Source organism: Mus musculus, chromosome 10 (genome assembly GCF_000001635.26).
Source record: "Mus musculus strain C57BL/6J chromosome 10, GRCm38.p6 C57BL/6J".
NCBI lineage: Eukaryota > Metazoa > Chordata > Mammalia > Rodentia > Muridae > Mus > Mus musculus.
The window spans coordinates 78,573,125-78,600,132 of NC_000076.6; the positions used below are offsets into that span (position 1 = coordinate 78,573,125).

Here is a 27,008-nt window from a genome sequence, read left to right on the forward strand (position 1 = left end):
GAGTAATCCAAAACAATTCTTTTCTTAATTTTTATTTATTCACGTTACATCGAGGTTGAAGCCCTGCCCCTAGTCCCACCCTCACAAGTCCCCCCCCCCCCCATCCCCTCCTCTCCTCCTTAGAGAAGGGGAAGCTTCCCTTGGGTACCAGCCCAGCCTGGGACATCAAGTCATTATAGGACTAAGCATGGTCTCTCCCACAGAATCCCGACTAGGCAGACCAGCTGGGGGAAGGGGATCCAATGGCAGGCAGAGTCAGAGACAGCCAGCCCCTGCTCCAATTGTTAGGAGACTCACAAGAAGACCAAGCTGCACATCTGCTATAAATGGGTAGAGAATCTAGGTCCAGCCCCTGCACTCTCCCAAAACAACTCTTATGGAATGGCAGGGAAAAGCCTACCTTGTTTGATTCAAGACGAAATTGGAGGCATGCTCACAGCCAGTAAGCATAAATAATTCATACGGTAGTTTGGCTAAAAATAGTTGAGTAGGTTTTTGTGGGTACCCATGGCTTTGCCTGTGCTAGGCAAATGTTCCATCACAGAACTTAATCAGAGACCATAGTTGCTGAGAAGGGATGGCTGAACGATCAGCTTTAAACAGGGCATTTATACCATGGCTTGCAAAGGTCAGGGAACACCAAGGAAGAGGAAGTGGAAAGAATATAAGAGCCAAAAGATGGGGAGAAAGGCTGTGGAATGCTATCTTGTGGACATGACACAGCTGAAGCGATTGTGATTTTTGGTTGGTCTCTATGCACTCCTGCTTGTCCTGGAACTCACTATGGAGAAGAGCCTGGTCTTGAACTCGGAATGGTGGGAATAAAAGCACATACTATTACACTGGTTTACATTGTTAAATATCCATTGTTCAGGCTTCAACAAATAGCTCAAAACTCTTGGTTACACAGATGGTCCTGATTAAAAGCCAGTCAAAGAAAAAGACATAAATTGGAGAAAGGGATTTGTAAGACAGATCGGAGTTTGTAAAAGGTCCCCAGATGCTGGAAACCTGGAAAATGACTGAACCGGCCTGGCACCAAACACTAGGGAGTTCTCTAAACATCCTGCAAAGCCTCACAGTGGTCCAGGAAGGGGAGGGGCTTGCATATGTTGCGGTCGGGAATGCGGGTTCTGGGGAGCTCGGGTGGGGGGTGTGTCACAGTCCACGCCCGTGGAACGTGCCGCGAGATGGTTCTCGCGGGTGTGGAAGGCGCGGTGTAATGTTAGCCAATTAGAGGCGAGAGAGAGAAGCGACCAATGATAAACGTCTCTTTCGGATAGCTTTTTCAGCGAGACTCCAGTTTGGCGCACGCGCGTCTCGTTGAACTACGGGGCGCTGCAGAGCCAAGTGGGCAAAAGGGGCACCACTCCACACTCCCCAGTCACGTGACCCAGAAGCGGCAGAGTTCCACTGCAGTCAGGGACCTTTCCTATAGGCAAAGGTCATAGGGCCTTGTTTGGGGATGGGTGGAAGGGAGTTCTATGTAGTGGAGCTGAAGGCGCATCCTATTGAAAAGTGACCTCGGCTGAAGGCCAAAGGTCAAGAGTCTGGTGTGTGTGGGGAGGGTGGGGGAGCGTACCCTAGGCTGCGCGATCCGATGGGGGTGTGGCCTTACGACTCAATGATGTAAGCGCGAGGCGGGCTCTCCGCTGAGCCCCAGTCCAGCGTTGAGGAGGGTGGGTTCTGCATGGGCTCGTTAACAGATAGGTAAGTAGGAATTTCAACCTTGTTTCGGTGCTACTGCGATCGCCTTGACCTGCTGTGGCCTACTTTTAGTTTGAAGGTGGTGACGTCAGGGGGCGGACTTAGCCTCACTGGGGCGTGGCTTTAAGTCCAGTCTAGATGCGTCTGTGGGCGTGGCCTGGCAGGTCGGGGAGGTGTGGCCCAGGTCCGGCGGACGATCCTGCTTCCGGATTAGATTATAGTACTAAGATTCTGGCTCTGTGCTTTCTTACTTAGGTTCTGCCTCATGGAAACTTCTGCGGCCGCTGCATCTGCGGGAGGCTTCTTCCCCTCCTTCCTGCTCCTGGCGTTTGGGACGCTGGTGGCTGCCGTGCTGGGCGTCGCTCACAGACTGGGGCTCTTCTATCAGCTGATGCACAAGGTGCTTAGGGTAGAAGGAGGGCTAGGGGTAGGAGGAAGGCACTAAAGGTGTTTCTCCAGCTCATCCACTGTGCAGGTGTGGAAAGCGAGTCCCAGCTAGTCTAGAAGTGGCTGGTTGGGAGATTCTTTACAGAGCTCTGTCCCTTTGCCAAACTGTATATGGGCCTGGACTTTGTAACTAGTACGAGATAATGGGGAAATTGTCGTTGTCTGGACAGCACACATTCTCCGCCTACCTCCATACCCAGGGGCCTGAGTCATTTTAACAGAGCAGGCCTTTTAAACATAGTGAGATTGGTGGGCTGAAGGTAGGCAGGGGAGGGAATGGGCTCTGATAGTAAGCCCTTCTGAGGAACTGTCTTAGCATATTTCGTACCATCTTCACCAAAGTAAGTGCTATAATTTCTGTCCTTGTGCCCACAAGAGGCAAATGATCTACAGAGAAGTTTAGTATTTTCTCTAGATGACAGATTTGGGAAAAGCTGACCCCACAAGTCATACTTATAAACCACTTGTTCCATTCTGAGAAATTCTTGCCCTTACCCAGTCCCTTTTCTTCTAGACAGGGACAGTGCCACTGACCTTGAAGTATGTAGGGATCGTGAAGCTACTGAGGCTTGGATGCTCAGGGTAGTCTGTGCCAGGAGTCACTTCCGTGCTAGGCATATGGCTGCTGGCAGCATGTCAGCTGGACCTGTGCCTCACTAGCAGAGGGAGGCAATAGGCTGGATGGAGTTAGCACTCCAAGTGCCAGGCCCTGCAGGGATACTAGGAAGCAGGCACACATCTAAGCCAGGGGCCTTCTGCCTCTTGCCAGGCTCTCCTGGATTCTCTGTAGATTTAACCTCTATCTCCTTTCTTCTCAACTGGCCCAGTATCTCTGGAGCAGGCATTATAATCTCCAGAGCCACTTAAGAACATAGGCTTTATCTCAGTCTGCTACTTGGTAGGCTGGGGAGAGATGGTCACAAATTCAAGCCCTGCCTAAGCTACATAAGGAGTTCAAAGCCTCGTGAGACCTTGTCCTAGTAAAAGCTGATGATATAGCTCAGTGGTTAGAGTGCTTGTCTAACACTATCTATGCCCAGGGTTCAATCCTCAGTACAGTTTCAAAAAGAACATTTCTTCTGTTGGAGTCTATCACTTGGGCAAGTCTTGGCATTTTTAGCTGTAGGACAAAGAGAACAATAAATTTGCTAAGTCAGTGTACCCTTCTCTGAATTGGATTTAAAGTGGTATGTCTCTAACCAGAATCTAAGTTCGTCTGTCTTCTGACCTTACCCCTGCCTGTTCTTGTACCTGCTCCTGGGCTGGCCTCTGACTGTCTTGTTCCTCATCTCCTTTGACCCAGGTGGACAAGACAAGCATCCGGCATGGTGGAGAGAGTGTCGCAGCTGTGCTCCGAGCCCATGGTGTACGCTTTGTCTTCACATTGGTCGGTGGGCACATTTCCCCACTGCTGGTGGCCTGTGAGAAGCTGGGTATCCGAGTGGTAGACACACGCCACGAGGTCACTGCTGTCTTTGCTGCTGATGCTGTGGCCCGCCTGACTGGTAAGGACCAGGGACTAGCAGGACAGTGACATGGCCCCTGTGAATGAGAGGCAGGGGGTTTGGGGTAGGACGATGTTTGGGAGGATGGCATGGTTGTCACCAGCTCTTTCTTTCAGGGACAGTGGGTGTGGCAGCAGTGACAGCCGGTCCTGGCCTCACCAACACTGTGACTGCAGTGAAGAATGCACAAGTGGCACAGTCCCCAGTCCTGCTTTTGGGTGGAGCTGCCAGCACCCTGCTGCAGGTGCCTAGTCCTTAAGGGTAGGTGGGGTCCCCAAGACGGCTTCTCAAGCTTATCTGATAACTGTCCCTTGCCTTCTCTGCCAGAAACGGGGCGCACTTCAGGCCATTGATCAGATGTCTCTGTTCAGGCCACTCTGCAAGTTTTGTGCTTCTGTGCGAAGGGTACGGGACATTGTACCTACCCTGAGGACTGCAATAGCTGCTGCCCAGTCAGGCACCCCAGGTAGGTGGAGGAGGGAGCTGGACAGTAATCAAGCCCTGAAGCTTGGGGGTTGCTGCAACAGGTGCCATAGACTGAACCTCCCTACCCTGCAGGTCCAGTGTTTGTGGAGCTGCCTCTTGATGTACTATATCCTTACTTCATGGTTGAGAAGGAGATGATACCAACCAAGTTGCCCAATAGCCTCATGGGCCGTGTGGTTGTCTGGTGAGTCCTGCTATCCCCACTATAGCTTTCTTCCTTCTTTTGCCTCTTTTGTGGTCGTCTTCCTAAATGTATCCCTCTTTCTTTGTCTCATTCACTGAGTTCACATGGGCTTGGAGGAGCCAGCTCTAGGGAAAGTTTTCCTGGGAAAGTAACTCATGTGCAAAGGTCCTGAGGCAGGAGGGAACTTGGTAGGTCCAGCAAAGCAAGGCATGGCCCTTATGATCAGAAAGAGGAGATGGGCAGGCATAGAGCTTGAGAGATTTCCCTGTCTTCCTTTTCCTTCTTCTTTTCCTCCATCTCTGCCACCTAGTTATCTCTAGCTTCTCCCTTTCCTTTTTCTTGCCCCTTCCCTCTCAAATATTTAGTGGCCAGATCTATGTGCTAGATAGCAGAATAGGCAGGAGGTGACATCAGTGGACAAGATATTCAGGTTCTTATGCTCTGGTGTGCAAGAATTGTTTTGAGTGCCAGATCAAGCAAAGGGATTTTGTTTTGTGGCCTTGCCCAAAAAATTCCGGCCCAGATTCTGTGTAGCCCAGACTGTTCTGGAACTTGAAAATTCTCTTTCAGCCTCTCAAATGTTGGAATCACAGACAGGTGCCCCAGGTCTAGTCTTGTTAAGACTCCCTGATCTCCTGGTCTTTCTGTCCTCTTCTCTCCTTGTCCTCTCTCTCAGTGTCACTTGGAAGACTGGCTCTTTCCCTGACTCTCCTTTACATATTTTTAATTTTAATGGTTTTATGAGAGAGGAGGTAGCTTTGTACCCGTGCTGGCTCAGTATTAGTGTGAGTCCTCTTGTCTCAGTATCCCTGGTGCCGGATTCTCTCTCCTTTTTAAACCACAGTTCCCCCACCCCCTCCTTTTTTTCTTGGCCTCATTAACTCCCTATAGTCATGCCTTTAACAGACAAAACAGGTGTTGGCTCTGAGCTCTGACTGCTTCCTGTGTGTCTGTCTTTAGTGAGATTGAGTGTTCCTTGAGGGCAAGGCCTGGGCAGGATTTCTTTTTGTGTCACAGGGTCTAAGAAACTCAAGGCCTGAGGCCTAGTGTGTAGGGAGACAGGAGGCACTGCAAGATCCGAATGGGTAACATTAACAACCACAGCCTGCATTTTGTAAAGTGTTTCTCTCCTTCCCTTGCAATGGTGGTGGAGATGGAACCTGAGGCTTCATATGTACTAGACCGGGCCTTTGCCGCTGAGCCACACTCCCAGACCACAATGTGCCTTATAACCTAAGACGGTAGATATGGGAACATCCCCATTTTACAGAGGAGGAAGATCAGAATGCTGAAGGAACTGGACCAAAGTCACACAGCTGAGGTGCTGTAGGGCTAGGGTCTAACTCACAACCCTAGTTTCTGTGCTGGCATTCTCCACCTGTTAATGTGTTTCGGGGAACTGTGTCAAGTTAGGGTGGCTTCCTGAAGGGTTGGAGTTGGAGACTTGGTCATTTAGTGTCTCGTATTATGGTTTGTCCTCCCTGATTCCTTTCCTGCCCCCTTGCTTTTCCTCAACCCCCAGAATCCTGTATTCACCACGGTAACTGGTTCCTCCCTGTTCTCACAGGTATTTACAGAACTGCCTGGCCAACCTCTTTGTTGGGGCTTGGGAACCTCGTCCCGAGGGACCTCTGCCCTTGGATATTCCCCAGGCATCTCCGCAGCAGGTAAATTAACTCTCTTTCCTGGCCTATGACTCTCATTTGGCAAGGTGTTGCTGATGTCTTTGGGCCAGCACTGGGACCTCTATCTTGTGGGCTGATGGCAACCCGACGATGATCCTTTAATAATTTTAAAAATGTATGTGTGTTTGTGTATTGTCTGTGTATCACCGCCTGCATGTGGGGGTCATGCAGGGGTCAGAGTACAACTTTGTGGAGTTGGTTCTCTCTTTCTGCTTGTGCATGGGTTCTGGGGCGTCAACTCAGGCTTTCCAGGCAAGTGCTATTACCTGCTAGCTGTCTTGCCAACCTGTGGGATGGCTCTTTGGTCTCTACTTATCACTCCAGGTCCAGCGCTGTGTGGAGATCCTGAGCCGGGCCAAGAGGCCTCTGCTGGTACTGGGGAGCCAGGCCTTGCTGCCCCCGACCCCTGCCAACAAGCTTAGGTAAAAAGCTCCCACTCTCTCTTAAAATCATGGTCTTGGTTCCTGGTGTTCCAGTGGCCTTGGCCATACTGACATCTGTTCTACCTGGACCCCTTTCCCTGCCAGAGCTGCCGTGGAGACCCTGGGTGTCCCCTGCTTTCTAGGGGGGATGTCTCGGGGGCTGCTGGGCCGCAACCACCCTCTCCACATCCGGCAGAACCGCAGCGCTGCTCTGAAGAAAGCAGATGTTGTTGTCCTGGCAGGTAGGCTCAGCCTCCTCTTTTCCTTCCCTTCATCTGGCCCTGACATTGCCCGTCCTCATCTGTAGCACCCTTCCGTTGTGATCACTCATCTGTCTTCCTCTGCATGCACCCCCTTCTCTTCTAAAGGCCACTGAGCAAACTCACCCCAGACTGCAGCTTTGTGCTGTGACCTGGCTTCCCCTAGAGGATGTAAACCCTGTGGGCACTTGCTGTGTCTTATATACCTTTTTACACAAAGCATTTTCTATACCATCAGGCACAAAACAGCTTTTGCTCTGTACAGCTGTGTACTGCTTAAGGCAGACTGCATCCTGGAGATGTGTCCCTAAGTGGGTTTTTTGTGTGGATTTTGAGTGTGCATACACAAGCCAGTGGTTGGCTGGGACACAAGGCCACAGTCGTGTGTATGAACTGTTACCGACTGGAGTGTCGATAGGCTATACGGGACTATAATGGTACCCCATATTTAGTGGTGTTGATAGGCTATACAGGACTATAGTGGTACCCCGTATTTATTGGTTATGGTAAGTTCATGATTGCTCATGTCTTACCAGTAGGTCAGGTAACAATGCTCTGTTTGGCTGGGCTCATATATGAGCCAGGAGTTGGTAGGAGGTGGGGTGTCTGTCCCCGTGGCTAATTAGGTATGTCTTGGGTTGGGTAACTGAATCTCCACCTATGCTCCTCACACTACCCCTCAAGGTCCATTTGTCCCCAGTTCCCCAGTGCCACTCCTGGCAGACCAGCCTGGTGGGGTAATGTGCTTACTATTTTTATTTTCTTCTTTGTGGTTTTGAGGCTAGAACCTAAAAACCAGGGTCTTACACATGATGAACAAGTATCATGTGCTACTACTGAGCTACATACGCCCCAATCTCCATTGCCTCTTGAGTTCTTCTTGTCTCAGTGTGGCACACCATTGCTTTTGTCATGCTCTATCAGAGCCATTCAGGAAAAGCCTGTCCAGAATCGAGAGCTGTAAAGTCAGGCTGTCTAGATAGCCTAGTGGGTAAAAGTGCTTGCTGCCAAATCTGATGACCTGAGTTTGATCCCTGGAACTCACAGAGTGAGAGTAGAAGATTGGCAAGTTGTCTTCTGTCCTAGTGCATGAAGCCCCCCTCTCCCCAATACATGTAAACAGCTGGAAAGTCCCTGCAAGTGGCACAGATGCAGGGAGAGTAGGGATGGGGACCGTTGTACACTCGGCGTGCCACAGTGAGCTGGAAGTGAGGTAGTGCTCATTGCCACCTCAGGCGCTGTGTGTGATTTCCGCCTGTCTTATGGCCGGGTCCTCAACCGCAAGAGCAGCATCATCATTGTCAACCGGAACCGGGATGATCTCTTGCTCAACTCGGACATCTTCTGGAAGCCTCAGGAGGCTGTGCAGGGTGAGTGTACCCCAAGGGACCCCACCATGTGCATGGTGTCTTCATCTTGCCTCTGCTGCATCTAGCTTGATTCAGTATCAGGTCTGGACCACTTGGGCAACCTGAGGCACACTTGCCTGCGGACTGAATGGGTGCTTCTGAAGGAGCGGAGGGGGAGGGTAGGCACAGAGGGAGGTTTGGGGTTTTGAGGTGACAACTCCTGAATGCTGTCTGTTGCTTTCAGCTGGACCAGCCTCTCCGTGAATCTTACCCTCCTCATTTTTGTCCCCTTGCCATGCCATCCTCTGGACACTGTTCTAAGGACCTGGGCTCTCTTGTAGCGTAGGCAGCAGGGTCCCTTTGATTTAGCTGGGGAAGTGGTACCACCTTGTGTGTTTGCGAAGGTCCCTCTTACAAGTTGGTGGGCAGCAGGCTGAGGCAGGGAAGAGCTGTTAAGAGGAGCTGGACAATCTGGGGATGCTGTTGCTTGCTTCCAGCTACTTGGTGGGAGGGAGGTGGGGGAACAGAGAGGTGTGTTGGTATAACTTAGCAAAACCTATCTCAAAGTAAAATAAAAAGAACTCGAGTGTCACACATGGTAGTGTATATTTGGTTTTTTTTTGTTTTGAAACAGGGTCTCACTATGTAGCTCTGGCTGACTTGGAACTCACTATGTAGACCAGCTTGGCCTTGAACTCACATAGATCTGCCTCCCTCTGCCTTCCAAGTGTAGAGATTAAAAGAGTGTGCCACCACACCCCGTGATGATGGTACACATTTATAATCCCAATATCAAGCAGGAGGAACAACTGAGAATTTGAGCCAAACCCTGGTCGAACATTGAGTTTAAGGATAGCCTAGGCTACAGTGTGATATCTTATCTCAAAAAAAAAAAAAAAAAAAAAAGCCCAACAGGGAGGCAGGGGTTTGCTAAGTTTGGTGGCACAGGCCTTTTTAATCCTAGCACTAAGGAAGCAGAGGCAGGGAGATTTCTGAGTTTAGGGCCAGCTTGTTATACGTAGAGTTCCAGGCCAGCCAGCAAGCACTGCAGAGTAAGATCCTATCTCAAAAAACAAAGCAAAACAAAATAAACAAGGAAATAAAAAATCATAACCGAAATGAGCCTGACAAGATGTTAAGAAGGCAAAGGCACGCCCTTGCCAACCTGATGACCTGAAATTGAGCCCCAGAACCCACATGGCGGAAAGACAGAGCCCCCCACTCTCAGTGTTGCTCACCCCCCCCATCTATACACACGGTAAGTCAATAAATGAAATAGTTTTGTTAGGTGTTGGAGTGTTTACTGGGGATGCTCTAGGCGCTGGGTTTGGTCCCCAGTACTGCGAATTTAACAGATGGAGGAGGGGACAGGACAGCAATTATATGACCTGGTAGGAGAACAGACTGGGTGAGAAACACAGCCCTGAATGGGTATTCAGGATGGATGTTGAGAAAGAAAGCTGTCAGCCATTCAGTGTTTGCTGTGAGTTCCCATGTGCTTGGGCTTGAAAGATTTCCTTGGTGGATGACATATTTTGGAGGCAGATGGTGTCACTGAGGTGTGAGGAGCAGGGAGGTAATGAGGTCAGCTTGGGTTTGTAGATCCCCTACTCCCCATTTCCCAGGCCTCGCCTCCATCTTGCCAGGACCCTCTCCTGGGTTCTCAGAGACTCTTTGAGGGGCTTCACCTGATTTGTCCTAAGAACACTTCTGGTCCATTTTCTCGCCTTCCTTTCAGATGCTGCTGTTGGCTTCCTGTTCTATTTGGGGCTCTGGTGTTAGAAGGGCAAGGGGAAGCTGCCATCCTGTGGCTGGTCCTACAGCTATACTTTCTTCCATTCCTAGGAGATGTGGGCTCCTTCATGATAAAACTGGTGGAAGGCCTTCAGGGCCAGATGTGGTCTTCAGATTGGGCTGAGGAGCTTCGGAAAGCTGACCAGCAGAAGGAGCAGACCTATCGGTCAGTCTGGGTCGAGTGGACACGGCAAGAGTAAGGAGGGGAAGGGGCTGGTGGCAGCCAGCCCTACTGACTTCTGCTGCCCTGTTGCAGGGATAAGGCTTTAATGCCTGTATTACAGCACCTGAACCCAGTATGGGTGTTACAGCAGGTGGAGGAAACTCTGCCTGACAATGCACTTCTTGTGGTTGACGGAGGGGACTTTGTGGCCACTGCTGCCTACTTAGTCCAGCCCAGAGGGCCTCTGCGCTGGCTCGATCCTGGTAAGGAAAGTCCCACACTAGGGGCAGCCTGTATTCTGTGCACCCTTCACAGCAGTGTGCTCTTATCTTTCTAGGGGCCTTTGGGACTCTGGGAGTTGGCGCAGGTTTTGCACTTGGGGCCAAGCTGTGTCAGCCGGAGGCTGAGGTGAGGCATTGGATGTGGGAGACTAACTGCCTTCTGGGCTGCGAACTACCCTAACTGCCCTGGGTCGTCTCCCCCCCTCCCTCCGCTCCTCCCAGGTTTGGTGCCTGTTTGGGGATGGAGCCTTTGGCTACAGCCTCATTGAGTTTGACACGTTCGTCAGACATAAGGTGACTGGGCTGCCCTGAGGGAAGATTATGAGGGTTCTGGGATATGTCATTTAGGGTGGGGCTGGGGGGGTCGGGGTTTTTCCTCAGTGAGCCACAGGCCCTGTTTTGTTGCTGGTCAAACTTTTGAAGGCTGAAGGCTGCCTCTTGGCCTCCTTTTTTTTTTTTTCCCCTAACAGGTACCAGTGATAGCCTTGGTAGGAAACGATGCAGGTTGGACCCAGATTTCTCGAGAGCAGGTGCCCAGGTTGGGCAGTGATGTAGCCTGTAGCCTGGCTTACACTGGTGAGGTGTCATGGTGTTTTGGGCCCAGCTGGGCTTCTGTTAACTCTCTGGGTGTCTCTGCTATGGCCTGACATATTTTCTTTTAGATTATCACAAGGCAGCCATGGGCCTGGGGGCCCAGGGATTGATACTCTCACGGGACAATAAGGATCAAGTGGTCAAGGTACTTCGTGAAGGCCAGCAGCTGTGCCAGGATGGTCATGCAGTTGTGGTCAACATCCTGATTGGGAGGACAGACTTCCGAGATGGCTCCATTTCTGTATAGGGACTATCCAGGGTTAGTGTGCTTGCCTCTTTGGACCAGGACTTTGTCTACCTGGAGTTTTCATCCTTGCCTGTCCTGAGCTTGTCTCATAAGGTCTAACCCTCTAAGTGGGGAATGTGGGGGTGGGGAACCAAAGCTCAAAGAGGCACCTTGGCAACCCTGGGTAGCTCTTTCCAAAAGGTTCAGCTGTACCCTCTCTCTTACAAAATTAATAAATCTCTTGGCTATATGAGCCCAAGGACTCAGTCACAGAATCTGTGTATACTGGTTTATTTACTGTTCACAAAGATGGAAGTGGTGGAAAGAAGTGGGAGACAGGAAGGGGCCCTAACTCTGTCACCATTGGAAGATTTTGGGGTGCCAGGCAATGGAAAATCCTATCCCACTCTATGGTCCCTGAAAGAGTTCCACATATCCATTCCACACAGGCCAGTGCACACGAATCCTCACACACAGACACACATGCATGGAGGCAATAAATATTTTCCGTACCAAAGATCCCCCAGCCTGATACCTCAGGTGGGGTCCCTCCAAAAGGGGAGGAGTTAAGTGCTCAGTTTTTCAAGGGTGGGGAAGGGCTGCTGGGGAAAGGAAAGGTCTGACTCTGTCTCCATTTGCTGGTTGGAAATTCATCTCGGAGTTTTTGCTAGAAGAGAGGGTTAGGGGAAATCACCTGTTTCTCTCTAAGCTCCAGGCCACCTTTTCACAGGTAGAGGCAGAGTCTGGTGCTGTTTCCCTTAAGTAGAATCCCATGATTGCCTTTAGATACTTCAAGGGAGGGAGAGAGAGTGTAGTGCTCAATGCTAATACTGGTTTGGTTGGCAGCAGCAAGAGGGTTGACTAGGGATGTTTTAACACCCCAGGGTGATGCTCACAGTAATTGGTGTTCCCCTGCAAAGGGGAGGCAAGAGAGGCCAGCCTAGCAAGCAGAACTGTTTCTGGCAGCAAGAGAAGCCCCAATGCTCGGGAGAGGGGCCATGGCATCAGTGCTGAAAATGCCAAGAGCCTGGTTTCTGCAGCTAGGGCCCCAAACAATGGCACTAGGAATTGGGAATGATTTTTTTAGCATGGAAGGCTGGCCCCTTGGCAACTCCCTAGCAACCAGGTGCTCAGTCTGAGCAACTCTGGTCAGGTCCTTTTAGGTCATCAGGGCCTTAGTAACTTGGAACCCAGTCACCAGTAATCAGAACCTGGTCCTTAGCAACCAGGAAGCAATTCCTTAGTAACCAGAGTCCATCCCCTGCTTTGAGGGCTCAGAGGCACACATTGATCTGCTTGGAGAGTTCTCTCTCCAGATCCAGGATGAGGGCATCAAAGTCTTTGAGATTCAGGTGTGGGTTGAAGGGTGCATCAAACTCATCTTCGAAGTCGGTAGTGCCCCTCGGCTCTCCAGTCTCATCATCATCTTCCTCACTGTCGCTGCCTGTCACATGGTCATAGTCAGGCCCGGACAGGAAGTCCCGCCCACAGGGCAGTAAATCGCCTCCGCACACACTCCAGTCGCCTGCATAGCGGTTGCTTGGGGGACTTTCGGGGCCTCCGCGGCCCCGAGGCCGAGTCACCACTTCTGGGCCCGCCAGCGGCAAGTGCAGAGGTGGCTGTCTTTTGGGCCTCAAATACGGTGCGACTGCGCCATCTGGGGTATCTGAGGGCCGTCTGGTATCTGCGGGGTCCAAAAGGAGGATAAGTTGTGATACAAGGGAGTGGTCCCTGATTGGCCTTTTGAGAGGCAAGCTTACAAATTTAACTCACTCATGACCCTCCTTAGATTCCAACCCATGATTGGTCAGTAGGGAAGCATAAATGTGTAAGGGAGGCTGACTGGGATGGGCGGTGTTCACCTGGCCAAGACTGTAACAGGTAATGCAGGACTTCAATGTGGCGCTTGAAGTCCACAGCACTGGTGACTCCTGGGCCAGAGCTACGGAGCCGGGGCCGAGAGGGTGTTTGTCTCGCTGGTAGCAACACTGGTCCGAAGCACACTGCCAAGTTCTGCGGGGTCATGCGGTTGTGGGTGTGGAAGGAAGAGACAAGGCGCAGATGGTCCAGAAGAAGCGTCAGGGTGGCCTGTGGAGAGAGTTGCTAGGGTGGGCACGAGGCGGGCAAACCTGAACCCTTGTGGCACTTGCAGGATAGTCAGGGGTGGCTTAGAGTGGAGGCACTTCAGTTCAAGTTCTCATAGCCAGAGGGGAGGGGTTAGTATTAGGAATGCATTTTGCCAAAGTTGAGATTAAGACCAAAAGCAATTTAGCTTTGGAATGGAAGGGTTTGAACTCCAACCCATGCCGTGTTTGGCAATTTCAAGGACTTTTCTAAGATCTCACAGCCAGTATTTTTGCTTGTGTTAGGTTGGCAGATCTGTTTGCTCAGTTTGCTAGGCAGCCCAGTCTGGCTTGGAAGTGGCTATGTGGCTCAGGCTGGCCTCCAACTAGAAATCCTCTTGCTTTTGACTCTTGAGTGCTAGGAGTAGAGGCGTGTAACACCGTGCCTGGATAGAGCCTGTGTTTGGACAGATCTGGCTGTTTGACCTCAGGCAAATCACCAAACTGAGCCTTGATTTTTTTTTTTTTAACCCAGGAATTGACAGATGAATATCAAGTACTTGTTGGCATTGATGATCATGTATGATGATTACATCTTAGGCATGCTTAAAGCACTACACTGGTATTAGCTGCTCTATGAGCCAAAGTTCCTAGCATGGCCGACTCACCCTCTCCACATCTGGCAGGCATCTGAGGAGCCCTCTGGTGCCCTCAGGACCCAGGGAAGCCCTGCTTGGGTGTCCTTGGGCCATGGCTTCCAGCACCACCTGGTAGAGGGGCTGGGTGATGAGTGGAGTAGGCAGTTCTCGAAGATAATCCTTGAGGATGCCTGTGGACAGAGGGGTTCTCTCTGGTTAAGGTACCCTGGCTTCTGAAGCCAGAGGAGGGGTCACTGGGGCTGACAGTGGTAGTGAGAAGAGGGCAGGTATAAGAAATGAAAATAGGATCAGACAGGAGAGAGGAGGGTTCACAGGAGGCCTCCAGAGCAGCCTGGAGGTGACAACTGAAAGAAGTGAGCAGGCAGTGGAGAAATGGCTGACCTGTGATGACATTGATATCAGGGTACACATCTTCAGAGAGGCACACAGCCGCACTGTCCTGCTCAAAGGCATCTCGAAGCTCTTTCTTCACTGCTGCTGAGCCACACAGACGGTACAGCCCCACTACCTGGGGATAAAGAGAAAGAACGTCTTCCTGGAGGGCCATAAGACAGCAAAGCCTGGATATTTGGACAAGGGTGACTGTGGATGTGATGGCCTGGGAGGGTAGGGCCATTCACATGCATCTTCACTGGCTGCCTTCCCATTGCTGTCACAGGGGCCCTGAGCCAGGCCTAGTACTTCAGCACTCTGAGGCCAAGGCAGGAGGGTCACTTAGGCTATAATATAGTGTGTGTTCAAGGTAAGCCTAGGTAACTTGGTGAAACCCTGTCTCAAAAAATAAAATGAAGGCTGAGGGTGTAGCTCAACAGTAAAGTGCTTGCTGAGCAAGTATGAGGGCCTATGTTCAATCCCCAGCACTAGGAATAAAACAAAACCAGAGACACATAACCTAGCTTTCTAAATTCCCCAAGGTTGGACCACTTGTCTAGAGTCTCTTTCCTCTGACTTCACAGTTCACATCTTCCAGGAAGCCTTCTCACACTAACCCAAGCAAGTCAGGAAGTGAGGGCCCGCTTTAAGCTGTCCTATACCCTCCCCTCCTTACTGCTTCTTTCCTTTCCTTTCCTTTCCTTTCCTTTCCTTTCCTTTCCTTTCCTTTCCTTTCCTTTCCTTTCCTTTCCTTTCCTTTCCTTTCCTTTCCTTTCCTTCTCTCTCTCTCTCCCCTTCCTTCCTTCCTTCCTTCCTTCCTTCCTTCCTTCCTTCCTTCCTTCCTTTCTTTTTTTCGACAGGTGCCACCACACTAGGCTACCTCCTTTCTTTCTTTCTTTCTTTCTTTCTTTCTTTCTTTCTTTCTTTCTTTCTTTCTTTCTTTCTTTCTTTTTTTAGAGGCTAAGGGCATTTTTGCCACTAGCTGGACAACCTGAGTTTGATCCTTAGGACCCACATGATGGAAGGAGAGAACCAACTATTTTATCTCCATATCTGCACTGTGGTGTGGTACACACAGATGCACACATATTCCATACCAAGCAAATAATATGTTTTTAAAAACTAAAGAGAGTTAGTGATAGGCTACCTCCTTTCTTAACTCCCCCTGGCTACCTCCTTTCTTAACCCCCCCTGCCAGCTAGTTTGACATTTATGAAAGTCCAATCATCTTTCTCACTCCAAAGACTGAGCTCCATGAGGGCTAAGCTCTTGTAATAAAAAGGACAGATGATCCGTGGGTCCTGATGCTGGGGAGGGAGTGTTGTTTAAGGGGTTCCAAGGAGTATGTATGTCTAAGGCAGCAGGAGTGGGGGCAGCCAGCTCACCCGCAGCCCTCGGCATTCGATCTGCCCCACACACTTTCGGATGATGAGAGGCACCTGGCCTGGGGACTGCTCACGTTCTACCAGAAGCTGCAGAGGGAGCCCGAAAACACGGGGCTCTGCTGTGGCAGGGGCTTCTTGCTGTTCCGACAATGTTAGCTTGGCGTAAAGAAGTCCCTGGGGTTCAAGTCGAACGGCCAGTTGTTGCGCTTGGCACCCTAAAGATGCAAGGAGGACTGAGGCAATTTTATCCTAAAAGTTTCTGTGTCCTGACTCCCCTCATCTAGAACACCCCTCAATCATGAAGCCCAGCCACCATGGGCACCATGGGAGAACAGGAGGCCCTTAGGTGGGTCTTTGTTTCTTGCTCTTACTTCCTGGAAGTCCCACGTCTTACCTCGAAAGATGGTTGGCAATAGCACAGTGCCCTGGGCACAGGGCCGGTGCCGCCTCACACCAGGGTCCCATGCAAGTACCAAGGCCCGCAGCAGACGAGCAGCCTCCAGCTCTAGGTGGAAGGTGTGGTCCAGCCTCAGGAAGTCTGGTCCGCTTCGAAGTGGCCCTGTGCGGGCCCGAGCTACCCCATCCACTTGGAGAAGGCAGCAGAGATCTCGTGGAGTAGCCCCGGGACTTGGTCGCAGACCCCCTAGCCCATACAGGTGCAGGCTGAGACGCCCCCAGAGGGCAGCTGGAGGAGTCCGGGCCGATGGACCCACTTCATAGGGCCGGAAGGCAGTGGGTGATGGTGGTCCTCCAGGACGCTCAGGCGAATCACCATCGCTGAGGTACCCACCCCTTGGGCTCCTAGACCCTCCAGCCACTGATGCCTGCCCAGGAGTCCCCACACTGCTGTCCAGGTGATAGCGGCTGATGACAGAGCCTGCTGGGGCGGTCCTCTCTCTATCCCGGCCTGTGCGAGTACTTCTTAGGCTTAGGCGGCGCCGGAGCTCTGGCAGCTTTTTCATCTTCATTGAGAGGCGCCTGGCAGGGCCTGGGGACTTGGTACGGGAGGTTTTGGTAGGGGGGCTGGTAGGGGCTGCACCTGTAGGGAGAGCAAACTTCAGAGTCCAGGGCCTGGGATTGGAGTATGAATCTTATGGTCCTTGCGGGGCTGAGGATAATAAGGCTTAGGAACACCTGGAGTATAGGGTTTGAGGCTTGTGCATGCTTGTAGGTGAATATAACACTTTGTGCTTACCTTGGATGTTGGGGCCTTCTGGCTCAGAGGAAGCTAGCTGTGATCCCAAGGGCTCAGGTGCGGGTGGTCTGGGGTCTTCTTCAGGGATGGGGTTGTACCAAATCTCACCAGCAGGCTCCCCACTGCTAGGTGTCCTAGGCCCCAAAGAGATCTCCTCTGGTGGTTTAGCCCCTCCTAGCACCCATCGGCGGCTACTGGGCTCCAGGCTTTGCAGGTAGGCCCCCCGAGTGGGGCTTCGAGGTGTCTCGGGGCTGGGTGGTACCTCTGCTCCAGCCTGAGACCCTTCAAGGACACGAGGTTCTGGTTCTGGGGGTTTGGGCTCTGAGCGCTGGGCTGGGTGGCCTGGTGGAGAATGAAGATGGTAAGACCCAACTCTCAAGTTCCCAGAGGTCCAGGGAGGCAGTCTAGCTAATTGGCTTCAGCCCTCACTTCACATAACCAATCGACAGCAAGGAAGCTCTTTGCTAGCCTGGAGCCACTGCCTCCTTTGGAACCAGCTGTTTTGTTTGGTCCTAGCAGCTAGCTAATACTTTTGCAGTCCTAGCTTCAAGGTCCCCTGCCCTAGCCCCTAGTAATGCAAAAGGGACTGTGAATCAGCCTCAAGAGTCCAGGTCAAATGTCCTTGGAACCTCAGGACATTTCGGCTCTGTCACCCCTCTCCCAGACATTCCATTAATCCTAGAATCTTACGCCTGCCCCTTCTCATTGAGTGGCCTTGAGCAAGGCATTTTTCCTGATGCTCCATGTCTTGTTTATGAGGAGATTCAGTATTATCATATTCTCTTCTCGACCCCCTTCCAGCTTGGAGCTCAGTGTGAGAAGCAACTTTAGACAATAGGATCTGTAGCCCTGCTCAAGGCCCTAGTAGCTGCTGCTGGGAAGGCAGGGCAGGGAACGCTGGTTTCTTTTTCATTCAGCACCCTTTTCCCATTTCCCAAATCCTGCCCACAAGTTCTCTTGGATCTTGCCCCTCAGCCCAAGCCAGATTTCTACAGTCAGTGCCCCGTTACCCCGCCCCCCTTATCTTGGCTCTACTTTCTCTGACATCATGGTCGATTTCCTGTGTGTGTTTATGTGTGGGCACCCGGATCCCTTCTCTGGCCCTGGGACCCTTGGGATGCCCTGGGAACGGCCCGGGAGGAAGAGTCAGGTCCTTGGTATAGTGGCCTCCCTCCTTTAACTGCTTCCTTCCGAAGCCCCCTACCCATACAGCTTTCGTTCCTTTCCATTTCATTCTTGCTGTCTGTGGACCCCCAGATTTAAGGATCTTCTATTTCCACCCTTTGGCCCTCTGTTTCAGGTCTCTGTCATCAGTAGCATAGTCCAGAGGATTGTTTAAAGTCAGTTCACAGGCCCGGGACAAATCACCCAACAACCACGTGCCTCAGTTTCTCTGTCTTAATAAACAGGACGGTTTCTTGGGGCTGGCCACAGTAGGTGCGGCTGCAGCCTCTGGAGCGATGGTGGCATGGAATTGGGGAAAAGACTGCAATAATAAATATAACCCCGCACGACCTCTCTTTAGTACAGGAGTGTGTACCCAGGAGAGGTGCCCACCACCCAGCCATGTCGATGCCACACAGCTGTCCTCACCTCCCGCCCCTGCCCCGCCACTCTCTGGGCGCCCCTTCGAGGCCCCATTTCCTGTCAGGGGTGAGGCCCCCCTGCGGGGCCTTGCAAGGATCCCTGGGGCTGGCATCTCAGGCCAGCTGCACATAACGGTCCGTGCCCCCCGCCCCAGCCCCCCAGCCTTACAAAGATCCGGTGCATATTCCTCTCTTGCATCAGGGCTCGCTCCCGGCTTACCCACTAGGTCCCGCTGCGTACCCTACCGGGGACCTGGGGATCTGAGGCTGAGTGGGGCTCCCTTCTCTTACTTTCCGAGAGTCCCCGCACTCACCGCGGTCCTTGGCTTCTGACTTTTTTCGAGGAAGTTTCTCACGACCCCGCAGGCGGGAGAAGGTCTTCCTGAGCAGCGGCTCGGCCATGCTTGGGCCGCGGCCGGCCGAGTGCGCGCCCCGGGGCTGCGGCCGCCCGCCCCGCCCGCCTACCCCCCCCCCCCCACCGGCCCGCTCCAGCAGGAAGCGCATTCCGGGAATGCTTGGCCTTAACTTTTTTTTTTTTTTTTTCTTTTCCTTTCCCGCGGCCCGAGCAGGCGATGCTGGGAGATGTAGTCGCCTGGGGCCGGGAGGGGACATGATGGGGTGCTGGGCTGATCTAACTCTTCAACTATGAATGTCATGGCATAGGCTGGGCCCCCCATAACCATCCTCCTTGTGTGATGGCATGCAGCACATTCTGTCGGCTCCCCCAAACCGCATCCAAGGCACACATCAGCTCATGTCTTTCCTCCTGTCCGTCCATCCATCCCCACATCACCCAGTACCTCGACCACGATCTTTCCTTGGGAACCCCAAATGCCCCCAACTCAAGTTACTATTGCTGCTTATTGACCCTCAAGCTTAGTGGTTTCAGACAGCCGGGATGCTCACTGTCAGGAACATGGACGCGATATAGACGATGCAGTCTGCTGATCTCTACTCAGTCGAGAACACAGCAAGGATAGGTGTATCTCGAAAGTAAGTGGTGAAATCGGAGGTTGTATTATTATTTTTTATTTAGTACTGAAATACCGGAGGCTGGACAACTTTCTAAAGTAGACTGAGTTCATGTTGATGTCCTAGCAGCACTCCTTAAGACAGGAAGAGAAAAAAAAATCTTAGGTTTGGGCTGATTCTTACAACTTAAGTTTACTTTTTATTATGAATATGTGTGTGCTTCTGTGTGTATGGCACATGGATCGGGGTGTGTGTGTGGGTGCCCAGAAACGGCTGGGAAACAAGCACTTTTAACTGCTAATTTGGTCTCACAGAACCGTCTTCTGAAGGCCAACTCCCGCCGATAGGCTCCTTTCACCATGACTAGCCTATTAACAGGGCCACATAGAGGACTAAACTTTCAACACATGAACTGTGGCACAACTAAAGTTCAGGTCTCTTAACTGGTGCCAGACACAGGCTGGACCTCCACTGGGATAGTGGACTAAGCACCTATGTGGACACCTCTGTGTCCTTGGCTTCCTCCCAGTTCAGTAGTTTTGTGGTAATTGGTGGGTATGCAGGCGTCTAAAAGTTAAGAGTGCAGATGAGTAGAAGGAAGACCTGCCCAGCTTTGCTTATCCAGGCACATGTGGGAGGAGAAACTGTGGTGCTGCAATAGTTTGAAAAGATCTAGTACATTCTAAGAGACTGGAACTTTTGCTAGACCTTACAGCCAGAGATAATACCACACCTGGAAGTCACCCACGACTGCTAGCCTCCTATGTACTCATTGAGTAAGAGAACAATGTAGCAATCAACTCTACTTGTTTTGGATTTCCCATGCAATCAACTTCTTACAACCTATAATGTAATGCATACCTGGACTCTTAGATTAGGTACTCTTCCCGGCCCCTCACTCAGATAATGCACACGAAAGCAACACTTGCAGAAGCAGAAGCAACTTTCTACCAAAAAAACGTCGAAAGTATCCATTTACAGAAATTAGTTGATAAACAGTGATGCTTGTTATCTGTGTCAATTAGAGACAGATGGAGCTAGCAATTTAATCCCTTGTAAAACTCTGTTAAAGACTTCTGTAAAGTATCCCATTATGTGCTGTTCAATCCATATAGAGTAAAACACTTCCCCCCCCCTCTCTCTCCCCCCCCCCACACACATACAGAGCTCATACCAAACAGGTGGACAGACAGGAACAGATACAGATGCAGGCATACATTTAGACTCATGCAACAGATAGAGGACAGAAACAAAGGAAGTATGAAGTAAAGAATTCAAATCTGTATTCTTGGTTAAATGACTCCAAGAAGAGCATTTGTTTTTAATGTAACGTGGATGCATCATTGGTAACTCAGAGTTAATCACTGATTAACCCAGGCAGGATATAGTGTTGTGTCCTCCTTAAGAAATAAAACCTGCTTCACACTTGCGTTCGATGCTACATTCAGTGCCCAGGGTGGACTTGGAACTAAGATCACATTCCTGAACAAAGTCTTTTCACCACCGTTCACCCCACCCACCCGGAAGGTGTAGATCATCACCACAACCTGCATGAATTCTTGGGTCCCATTGAAGTGTTGGCAGAGACTTTTCCTCATTTCCAGTGAAGTTCTTGTCCCACACACCACTAAGAGTACAGGTGGGAGGAGGTACTTTATTGTCCATTTGGGATTACCAACTTCAATGAGGTTAAACTTTAAGCACTCGGGATTTGAATGAAACAGGGTTGAACTCTCAGTAGCACCAATGAAGAGCAGCCTTTTTTTTTTTTTTTTGAGATAATCTGGAGTCATGGATCTCAGGTCTTGAGGCTGGAAGCAGCTGCAGGAAAGAATTCCCTTCTGCCGCCTATGAGTGAGCCGTCTTGACGTCTTGACAGCTGAGTCAGGAACAAATCTCCCTGCAGCTGGCACTGGTTGAGTCATTGAGGTTGGCTTGGGGCAGAAGCCTCAGGCATTAGAGTTGCTGACTAGTCTGTCCAGGTAAGTCTAACCTTGAAGTCTTCAGGCTTCTTCCTCTGCAAAGAGCCAGAATATCTGGGGCTGGGTTCCCAGCTCAAGCTAGGAGCTGGGCGCGAAGTCTTTCTTCTTTCCTGTCTCTACTGGATTCTGCAGCTGCTCTGGCTTTGCAATTCCAAATATCCAAATTTCTAGAGATGTCAGCTAGGTACAAATGTGGGTATACAAATAAGATGAAAGAAATGGGACTAATCTATCCTGGTTGGTGAGGGGAGGAACCCTGAACTAGCTAAAAGTTGTCAGAAGTTCATGATCACATCTGCAGATCTTTATCTCTGCAGAGGCAGAGAAACTACAAAGAAAGTTTCTGCCCATCCCTGGTTAGTACTTTGATCTCTGAAGGCAGCCTACAGCTTCCTTTAGCCAGATATTTCCTTCTATAAGGTTAGGTGTGTGTGTGTGTGTGTGTGTGTGTGTGTGTGTGTGTGTGTGTGAGTGTGTGTTAGAATGGGGGGGTGTTGGGGTAGTGTTACTGCAGATAGCAGCTCCTCAGCTCTATATCAGGGAACCCTACCTATCTCTCTGGCCATGGGATTTACTTACTATGGTTTTAGTTTGGGTCTTCCTGTTGTGTCCCTGTTTTTTTTTGTTCCAAATTAAAGTTTTCCTGGAGTCAGGCTAGATAAGATTTAGGAGGTAAACACACGTCTCAGGAAGTTCTTGAAATTTACAAAATTCACCAGGCCTCCTCAGGATTATATAAGTAGTGGCAATCACTAGAAAGGGGCTTCACTAGCAAGTTTTTCACTGGAGTTTTTCCTCCAGGGTACAACAGATGTAGCTCAATGGCAGAGTGCTTGCCTAGTATAGACAGGACCCTTGGTTTGATCCTTGCACTGTGAAAAAAATAAATTGTGACTCCCTCTATTGTGTCATCAAATAAGTCTTGTGGGACTTCTAAATACAGGTTCACATAGATGAAAATATTTGTCCCATTCTGTGGAGTTCACAGAGAAGCGGACATTTGGCAGTTAGAACTTCCGTCCGTGAGACCCTCCACCCCCTCCAGATGAAGCTTTAGTTCTCAGAGTGTGCCGGAAGTGACTTTCTGCCCACTCTCATCAGGTTAGGTCTCTCCCTCCACGGGACAGCCCTGAGCTATCAGGTAGAGATGTAGCCCACATAAATGGCTACCAACTTCATGATGAATAGGGTGTTGTGTGTGTGTTCACAGCAACTTGAATTGGAATCCTTCATGTCTTTGTTCTGGCACACAGTCTTGGGACAGTAAGTATATTTGAGTTCACAGTTTTGGGTTTTGTTTGTTTGTTGTTTCATTTGGCTGAAAGCTCATGTTTGAGTGATCTTGCTGTTCAGGCTATCTATGGTTAAGGCTTACTTGGCTGGGTCACAGTCATGATGTGTGTGTGTGTGTGTGTGTGTGTGTGTGTGTACGTGAGATGGGGGAGGTAGAAAGAGAGAGGGAGGGAGGGAGGGAGGAAAAAAGGGAGAGGGAGAGAGAGAGAGAGAGAGAGAGAGAGAGAGAGAGAGAGAGAGAGAGAGAGAAAGCCAGAGACTGCCAAGGATCCAGACTCCTTTGTCTGTAACAACTGTGAAGTAATTTTCTCTAGTAGGCTAGCATTACTTACAAGAGTGTTGTCTCTGCAACTTAATTCTCTCCTAATAGGCTATGCCTCTTAAAGATCTCACTATATCCCAACACAGCCTGAAGTGGAAACTTATGGTTTCTTTGGAAAGTCAGTGTGCTGGATGGTATTTTGCTGGGGCAAACACATGAAGGAGTGTTTTCCTGAAGCAGACACAGGTGAAAGAATGTTTTGCTAAAGCAGGCATGTGAGCATGATAAAGGATTCTTTGCTACTGACACACATGTATTGGCTCACTTTATATTGCATAATGGAGCTCTGTTTGACATGACTCCATAGAGAGAAACACACCAAAAAAACTTCTGGTGGTGAGGTGGCGGCTTCTTGCTGTTTCTGCAGACTCCAGCCAATCGGCAGAATGATGTCAGCTGATACAGACTCACATGGAGTTTTGCTAAGGCAGTCATGTGCTGAGTCAAGACCTGTGGAGGACACATGGTGTTTGGAGGGAGTATAAATAGGACTCAAATGGACAGTGATGGAGACTTGCGTGCATAGCTAGTTTTGCAAGGCTTCTTGGTCTTGAGTCTTCGCTGATCTTCACTTTGTTGAGAGAGGCATGGCAGAGAACTTCTCCTGGTGTCCCTGGTGGTCCTGGTTCCTTCTGCTGACTTGTGTTGAGCTGATTCGGCTGAGGTCTGGCTGTTTCTGCTAGGTTGTACCACTGCTGCTGATTCCTGTTTGCTATCCCAACACTACTGAAGTTGACTGCTGATAGATTCTCACAGTGTTTGTGAGCAGACTGGGCAGCCACTGCTGATTTCTGTGAACTGAACTGCTGATTTTCTGACAGTACAGATGTGATTTGCTCCAAAGAACAATTTCTAAACAGGTCCACACCCTACGTGCCCTGTAGCCTAATAACCTTTCTTTTTCACTACCTCTGGAGGGTGGGTGGTACGCTAGAAGGCTGGTTAAAGTATCTAAAAACCCATATTAAAAGTAGGGTTGAGAAAAAAATCAAAGCTACAATGGCCACACTAGGATCAAGCTTTGTAGCACATAAGCAGATGATGGACATAGTCGATCCATATCCAAACCATACCCACCACAGACATCTCTGTTCCAAAGTAGCCTATGTGGCATCTGGGGCTTATTGTTATCACATTGCTTCATTCCTTCAATCCATCACCACACACACAGGCACGCAGACTCTGTCTCTGTCTCTGCCTCTGTCTTTGTCTCTGTCTCTGCCTCTGTCTCTCGCGCTGTCTCTCTCTGTCTCTCTGTCTCTCTCTCTCTGGGTTCAGGGTCTCACTGTGTAATCTAAGCTGGCCATAAACTCACAGAGATCCACCTCCTCTGTCTTCTGAGTGCTGGGATTAAAGGTGTGAACCACCATGCCCAGCATTCTACACCTATATTTCGAGTGAGTAGCTATTGTACTAAGCATAGAGGTACTGGTTTGGACCTGATAAGATAACACATAAGGGCATTCACCTCAGCTACATTGGTCTGGAGAGAAAGAGAGATACCCTCTTGCCTATTGCTGCCTGTGGCAGGTAGGAGAGCTGGCCCTTGTGGCAAATGTATAGTTGAACTGTCTCAAGGACAGGAGAAAAGGAGAGATGATTCTGACCCTTGCTGGCTGCAGCATTGGGTGAATTAGCTGGGGTAGTGCGGGAGAGCTTGCCCTGGTATAGAAGTTTGGCCTGATTCTACCTCTAAGCCCCATGTTCCCAAACTAAGACTCAGACTGAAAATATATTTACAAGTACCTTGGCCATATTGCTAGGCTCTTCTCTGACTAGAATCATAGCTTAAGATAACTCACTTATTTTAATCTATGTTTTGCCATGTGGCTGGTTACTTGTGCTCAGGTACCATGTGTATATCTTTCTGGTAAATCTCCTGCCTGGCTATTTCCAGAATCCTTTCTCTCTCCAGAATGTCCCACCTTTATTTCCTTCCTAAGCCATAGGTCATAGGCCATAGGCTTTTTTCTTGACAGGTGATATATCCATACAATACACAAGATATTCTCTCTATACCCTGGTGGTGTGGGCACAGGAGAGTTGGTGGGCTGACCAAGTCAGCTACCTCCCAGTCCCAGATCTAGGGCTTTGAGTTGTCCCACCCCAACATCTACCCCCATCTGTGATCTGCTGGAACTTGTGAAATGACCAGTCCTTCAGATGCAACTCAGACTGATGTGACCGGAGTACTAGATGCAGGTTACAGGAAGCAGTATCTGTGCTAAGATCTTAAATTCAAGAGGGTATTAAATCTGGCAAGCAGTGGGAGGTGGAAACAGCACATATAGATGTCCTTGCATGTCCTGTGTTTGTTCCTGCCTGCTGTACTGCTGGTCTTTCCTCTACAGGTTTCTCATCTTTGGTCCTCTTTGATTTCTGCTTCTTGTCACTTCTTTCTGTTTCTTATGTACCTATTCCTCTGAATAGAAACATTTATAGAGCCCAGGAAGTAACTGAAACATACAGGCCCAGGAGGTAAACACAGGACTCTGGAAGCTCGATAGTTAGAAGGTTTAGGGAACCATGCCTCTTGGTGCAACAGAGGCACTTGTTGCAGGTAGAGGGATTCTGATCAGCATTGGCACAGTTTCCTGCAACCTGTGCTGGGAGCAGTAACAGGGATACCAATTTTGTGAGCTGTCACCAAGTTAGAATGGGTTTTTGAGTGATGTAACTGCCTTTGAGTCACCATGCTTTTGTGAGTAACCCTCAGGAACTTATTGGTTCACTAAGCTAGACTTAGGTAGAATTGTTTCTTTGGTCTGTGGTTATGCCCTGTCTATGGTGAAGAGATGCTTATGTCTCTCCGAGAGAAGTCATACATCTACCCCATGACTGACAAATGGTAGCTTTCCAGATTGTCACAGCTGTTACGTTGACAGCTAACTTTATGTTAAAAATTATAAAAATTACCGTTGCTTGAGAGAAATGCAAGGCAAAATCGGACCTCCACATGTTAAAGGTTATTGTAATTGGTGTTGTATAATTTGAGCAATACTGTGGTTTGTACAAGATAATAGGTCACAAGGTTAACTGCTGTTACTGCTTCTGTAAACAAAAGCTTGTTTTACTAGAAATAACCAGGACCTGCAAGACATCTCTGTGCAAAAAAGAACGCAGCCTTCAGATTGCAGGATGTGTGTTTGCAAGTAAACAGGTTTTAATGCTGTCCTTTGCTTATATAAACTCCTGACGGATGTGACTTGGCATTACATTTGGGAATCCGGAGTTTGGGGTGTAGCCCTAGTGCCAACACGTGAATAACAGCCTCTTCTTTGTTGAAATACATTCATGATCAGATTGGTGAATCTCTGAATGACCCAAGACCCTTTACAAGATAAATCCAGCCCTTGAGTTAGAACAGCTTAATTAAAAAACAAACAACCCACAAACGTTTTTGGACAGGTGGTGGCGGCACATGCCTTTAATCCTAGCACTTGGGAGGCAGAGGAAGGTTGACCTACGACCTTGAGGCCAGCCTTGTCTACAGAGCAAGTTCTAGGACATCCAAGGCTACACAGGAAAACTTGGTCTCCAAAACCAAAGCCAAAACCAAAACCAAAACTAAAAAACAAATAAAAGTTTGTAACCAGATGATTACATTGTTGTGACTACAATTGAATAAGTTGAATAAGTCACATTTTCCTGTTGCTGTGATAAAGTACCTGGCAAGAAGCAACTTAAAAAAAGGAAGGAAGCCTTCTTTTGGATCACAGTTCAAGGGTACGGCCCATCATGGTGAGAAAGTCATGACCACAGGAGCTACTGGGAGGCAGCTGGTCACAGTGCATCTGCAATCAGGAAGCAAAACGTAATGAACTGGTACTCAGCTTGCTTGCTCCTTTTGTTGGAGATTGGTTGCAAAATCTGCGTGTCCAGATGCTGAAGGTCCTTGTACCAGTTGGTTTTTCATCAATTAATAAAGATGTCAACGGCCAATGGCTGGGCATGGGGTGGGACGCTTAAGAGTTACATAGGCAAGAATGTAGAGAGGAACCAGACAGAATCACAATGACTCAGGGAAGTAGCGGCAGGACTTAAAACCAACCAGCCATGTGAGATTTCAGGAACTG

General features: G+C 49.8%; 2 protein-coding genes and 1 long non-coding RNA gene across 12 annotated transcripts; 2 read left to right on the plus strand and 1 right to left on the minus strand.

Moving 5' to 3' along the window:
- The first annotated feature begins 1,219 nt into the window (after positions 1-1,219).
- Ilvbl (ilvB (bacterial acetolactate synthase)-like) lies at positions 1,220-11,378 on the plus strand. 8 transcript variants are annotated; one of them, XM_011243400.3, is made up of 16 exons: positions 1,220-1,444; positions 1,963-2,107; positions 3,458-3,659; positions 3,776-3,903; positions 3,987-4,125; positions 4,218-4,329; positions 5,897-5,996; positions 6,339-6,436; positions 6,542-6,678; positions 7,932-8,066; positions 9,891-10,005; positions 10,096-10,265; positions 10,340-10,410; positions 10,506-10,577; positions 10,754-10,859; positions 10,946-11,369. In XM_011243400.3, exons 2-16 carry the CDS (start codon positions 1,973-1,975, stop codon positions 11,122-11,124), a joined length of 1,899 nt encoding a protein of 632 aa, XP_011241702.1. In that variant the 5' UTR covers positions 1,220-1,444; positions 1,963-1,972; the 3' UTR covers positions 11,125-11,369. The 8 variants fall into 8 exon arrangements, with proteins under 8 accessions (XP_011241702.1, XP_030100877.1, NP_776112.1 ...); NM_173751.4 differs by having other exon boundaries at positions 1,376-1,541; positions 10,946-11,378; NM_001359301.1 differs by having other exon boundaries at positions 1,389-1,710; positions 10,946-11,378.
- On the minus strand, positions 11,378-18,840 carry Syde1 (synapse defective 1, Rho GTPase, homolog 1 (C. elegans)). Of its 3 annotated transcripts, NM_027875.1 has the most exons (8): positions 18,678-18,840; positions 16,778-17,119; positions 15,977-16,621; positions 15,583-15,797; positions 14,207-14,333; positions 13,835-13,995; positions 12,966-13,191; positions 11,379-12,787 (listed from the first exon to the last, which is right to left on the minus strand). In NM_027875.1, exons 1-8 carry the CDS (start codon positions 18,763-18,765, stop codon positions 12,378-12,380), a joined length of 2,214 nt encoding a protein of 737 aa, NP_082151.1. In that variant the 5' UTR covers positions 18,766-18,840; the 3' UTR covers positions 11,379-12,377. The 3 variants fall into 3 exon arrangements, 2 of the variants coding, with proteins under 2 accessions (NP_082151.1, XP_006514211.1); XR_001779604.2 differs by lacking the exon at positions 15,583-15,797 and having other exon boundaries at positions 11,378-12,787; positions 18,678-18,834; XM_006514148.1 differs by lacking the exons at positions 11,379-12,787; positions 12,966-13,191 and adding an exon at positions 13,198-13,546 and having other exon boundaries at positions 18,678-18,834.
- A 76-nt stretch (positions 18,841-18,916) lies between these two features.
- Positions 18,917-24,158, plus strand: Gm30346. The gene is made up of 3 exons (XR_380602.2): positions 18,917-19,356; positions 21,114-21,317; positions 23,300-24,158. It is a non-coding gene; the product is annotated as a predicted gene, 30346 (long non-coding RNA).
- The last annotated feature ends 2,850 nt before the right edge of the window (positions 24,159-27,008 follow it).

Coding starts and splice junctions, on each gene's coding strand:
- Ilvbl (XM_030245015.1), top strand. CDS start 1,846: ATGCGTCTGTGGGCGTGGCCTGGCAG. Junction 1,872..1,962: donor CTGTGGGCGTGGCCTGGCAG/GTCGGGGAGGTG, acceptor TTTCTTACTTAG/GTTCTGCCTCATGGAAACTT. Junction 2,108..3,457: donor TCTATCAGCTGATGCACAAG/GTGCTTAGGGTA, acceptor CCTTTGACCCAG/GTGGACAAGACAAGCATCCG.
- Syde1 (NM_027875.1), bottom strand. CDS start 18,765: ATGGCCGAGCCGCTGCTCAGGAAGACCTTCTCCCGCCTGCGGGGTCGT. Junction 13,996..14,206: donor TGATATCAATGTCATCACAG/GTCAGCCATTTC, acceptor CTCTGTCCACAG/GCATCCTCAAGGATTATCTT. Junction 13,192..13,834: donor GCCTGCCAGATGTGGAGAGG/GTGAGTCGGCCA, acceptor CTCTCTCCACAG/GCCACCCTGACGCTTCTTCT.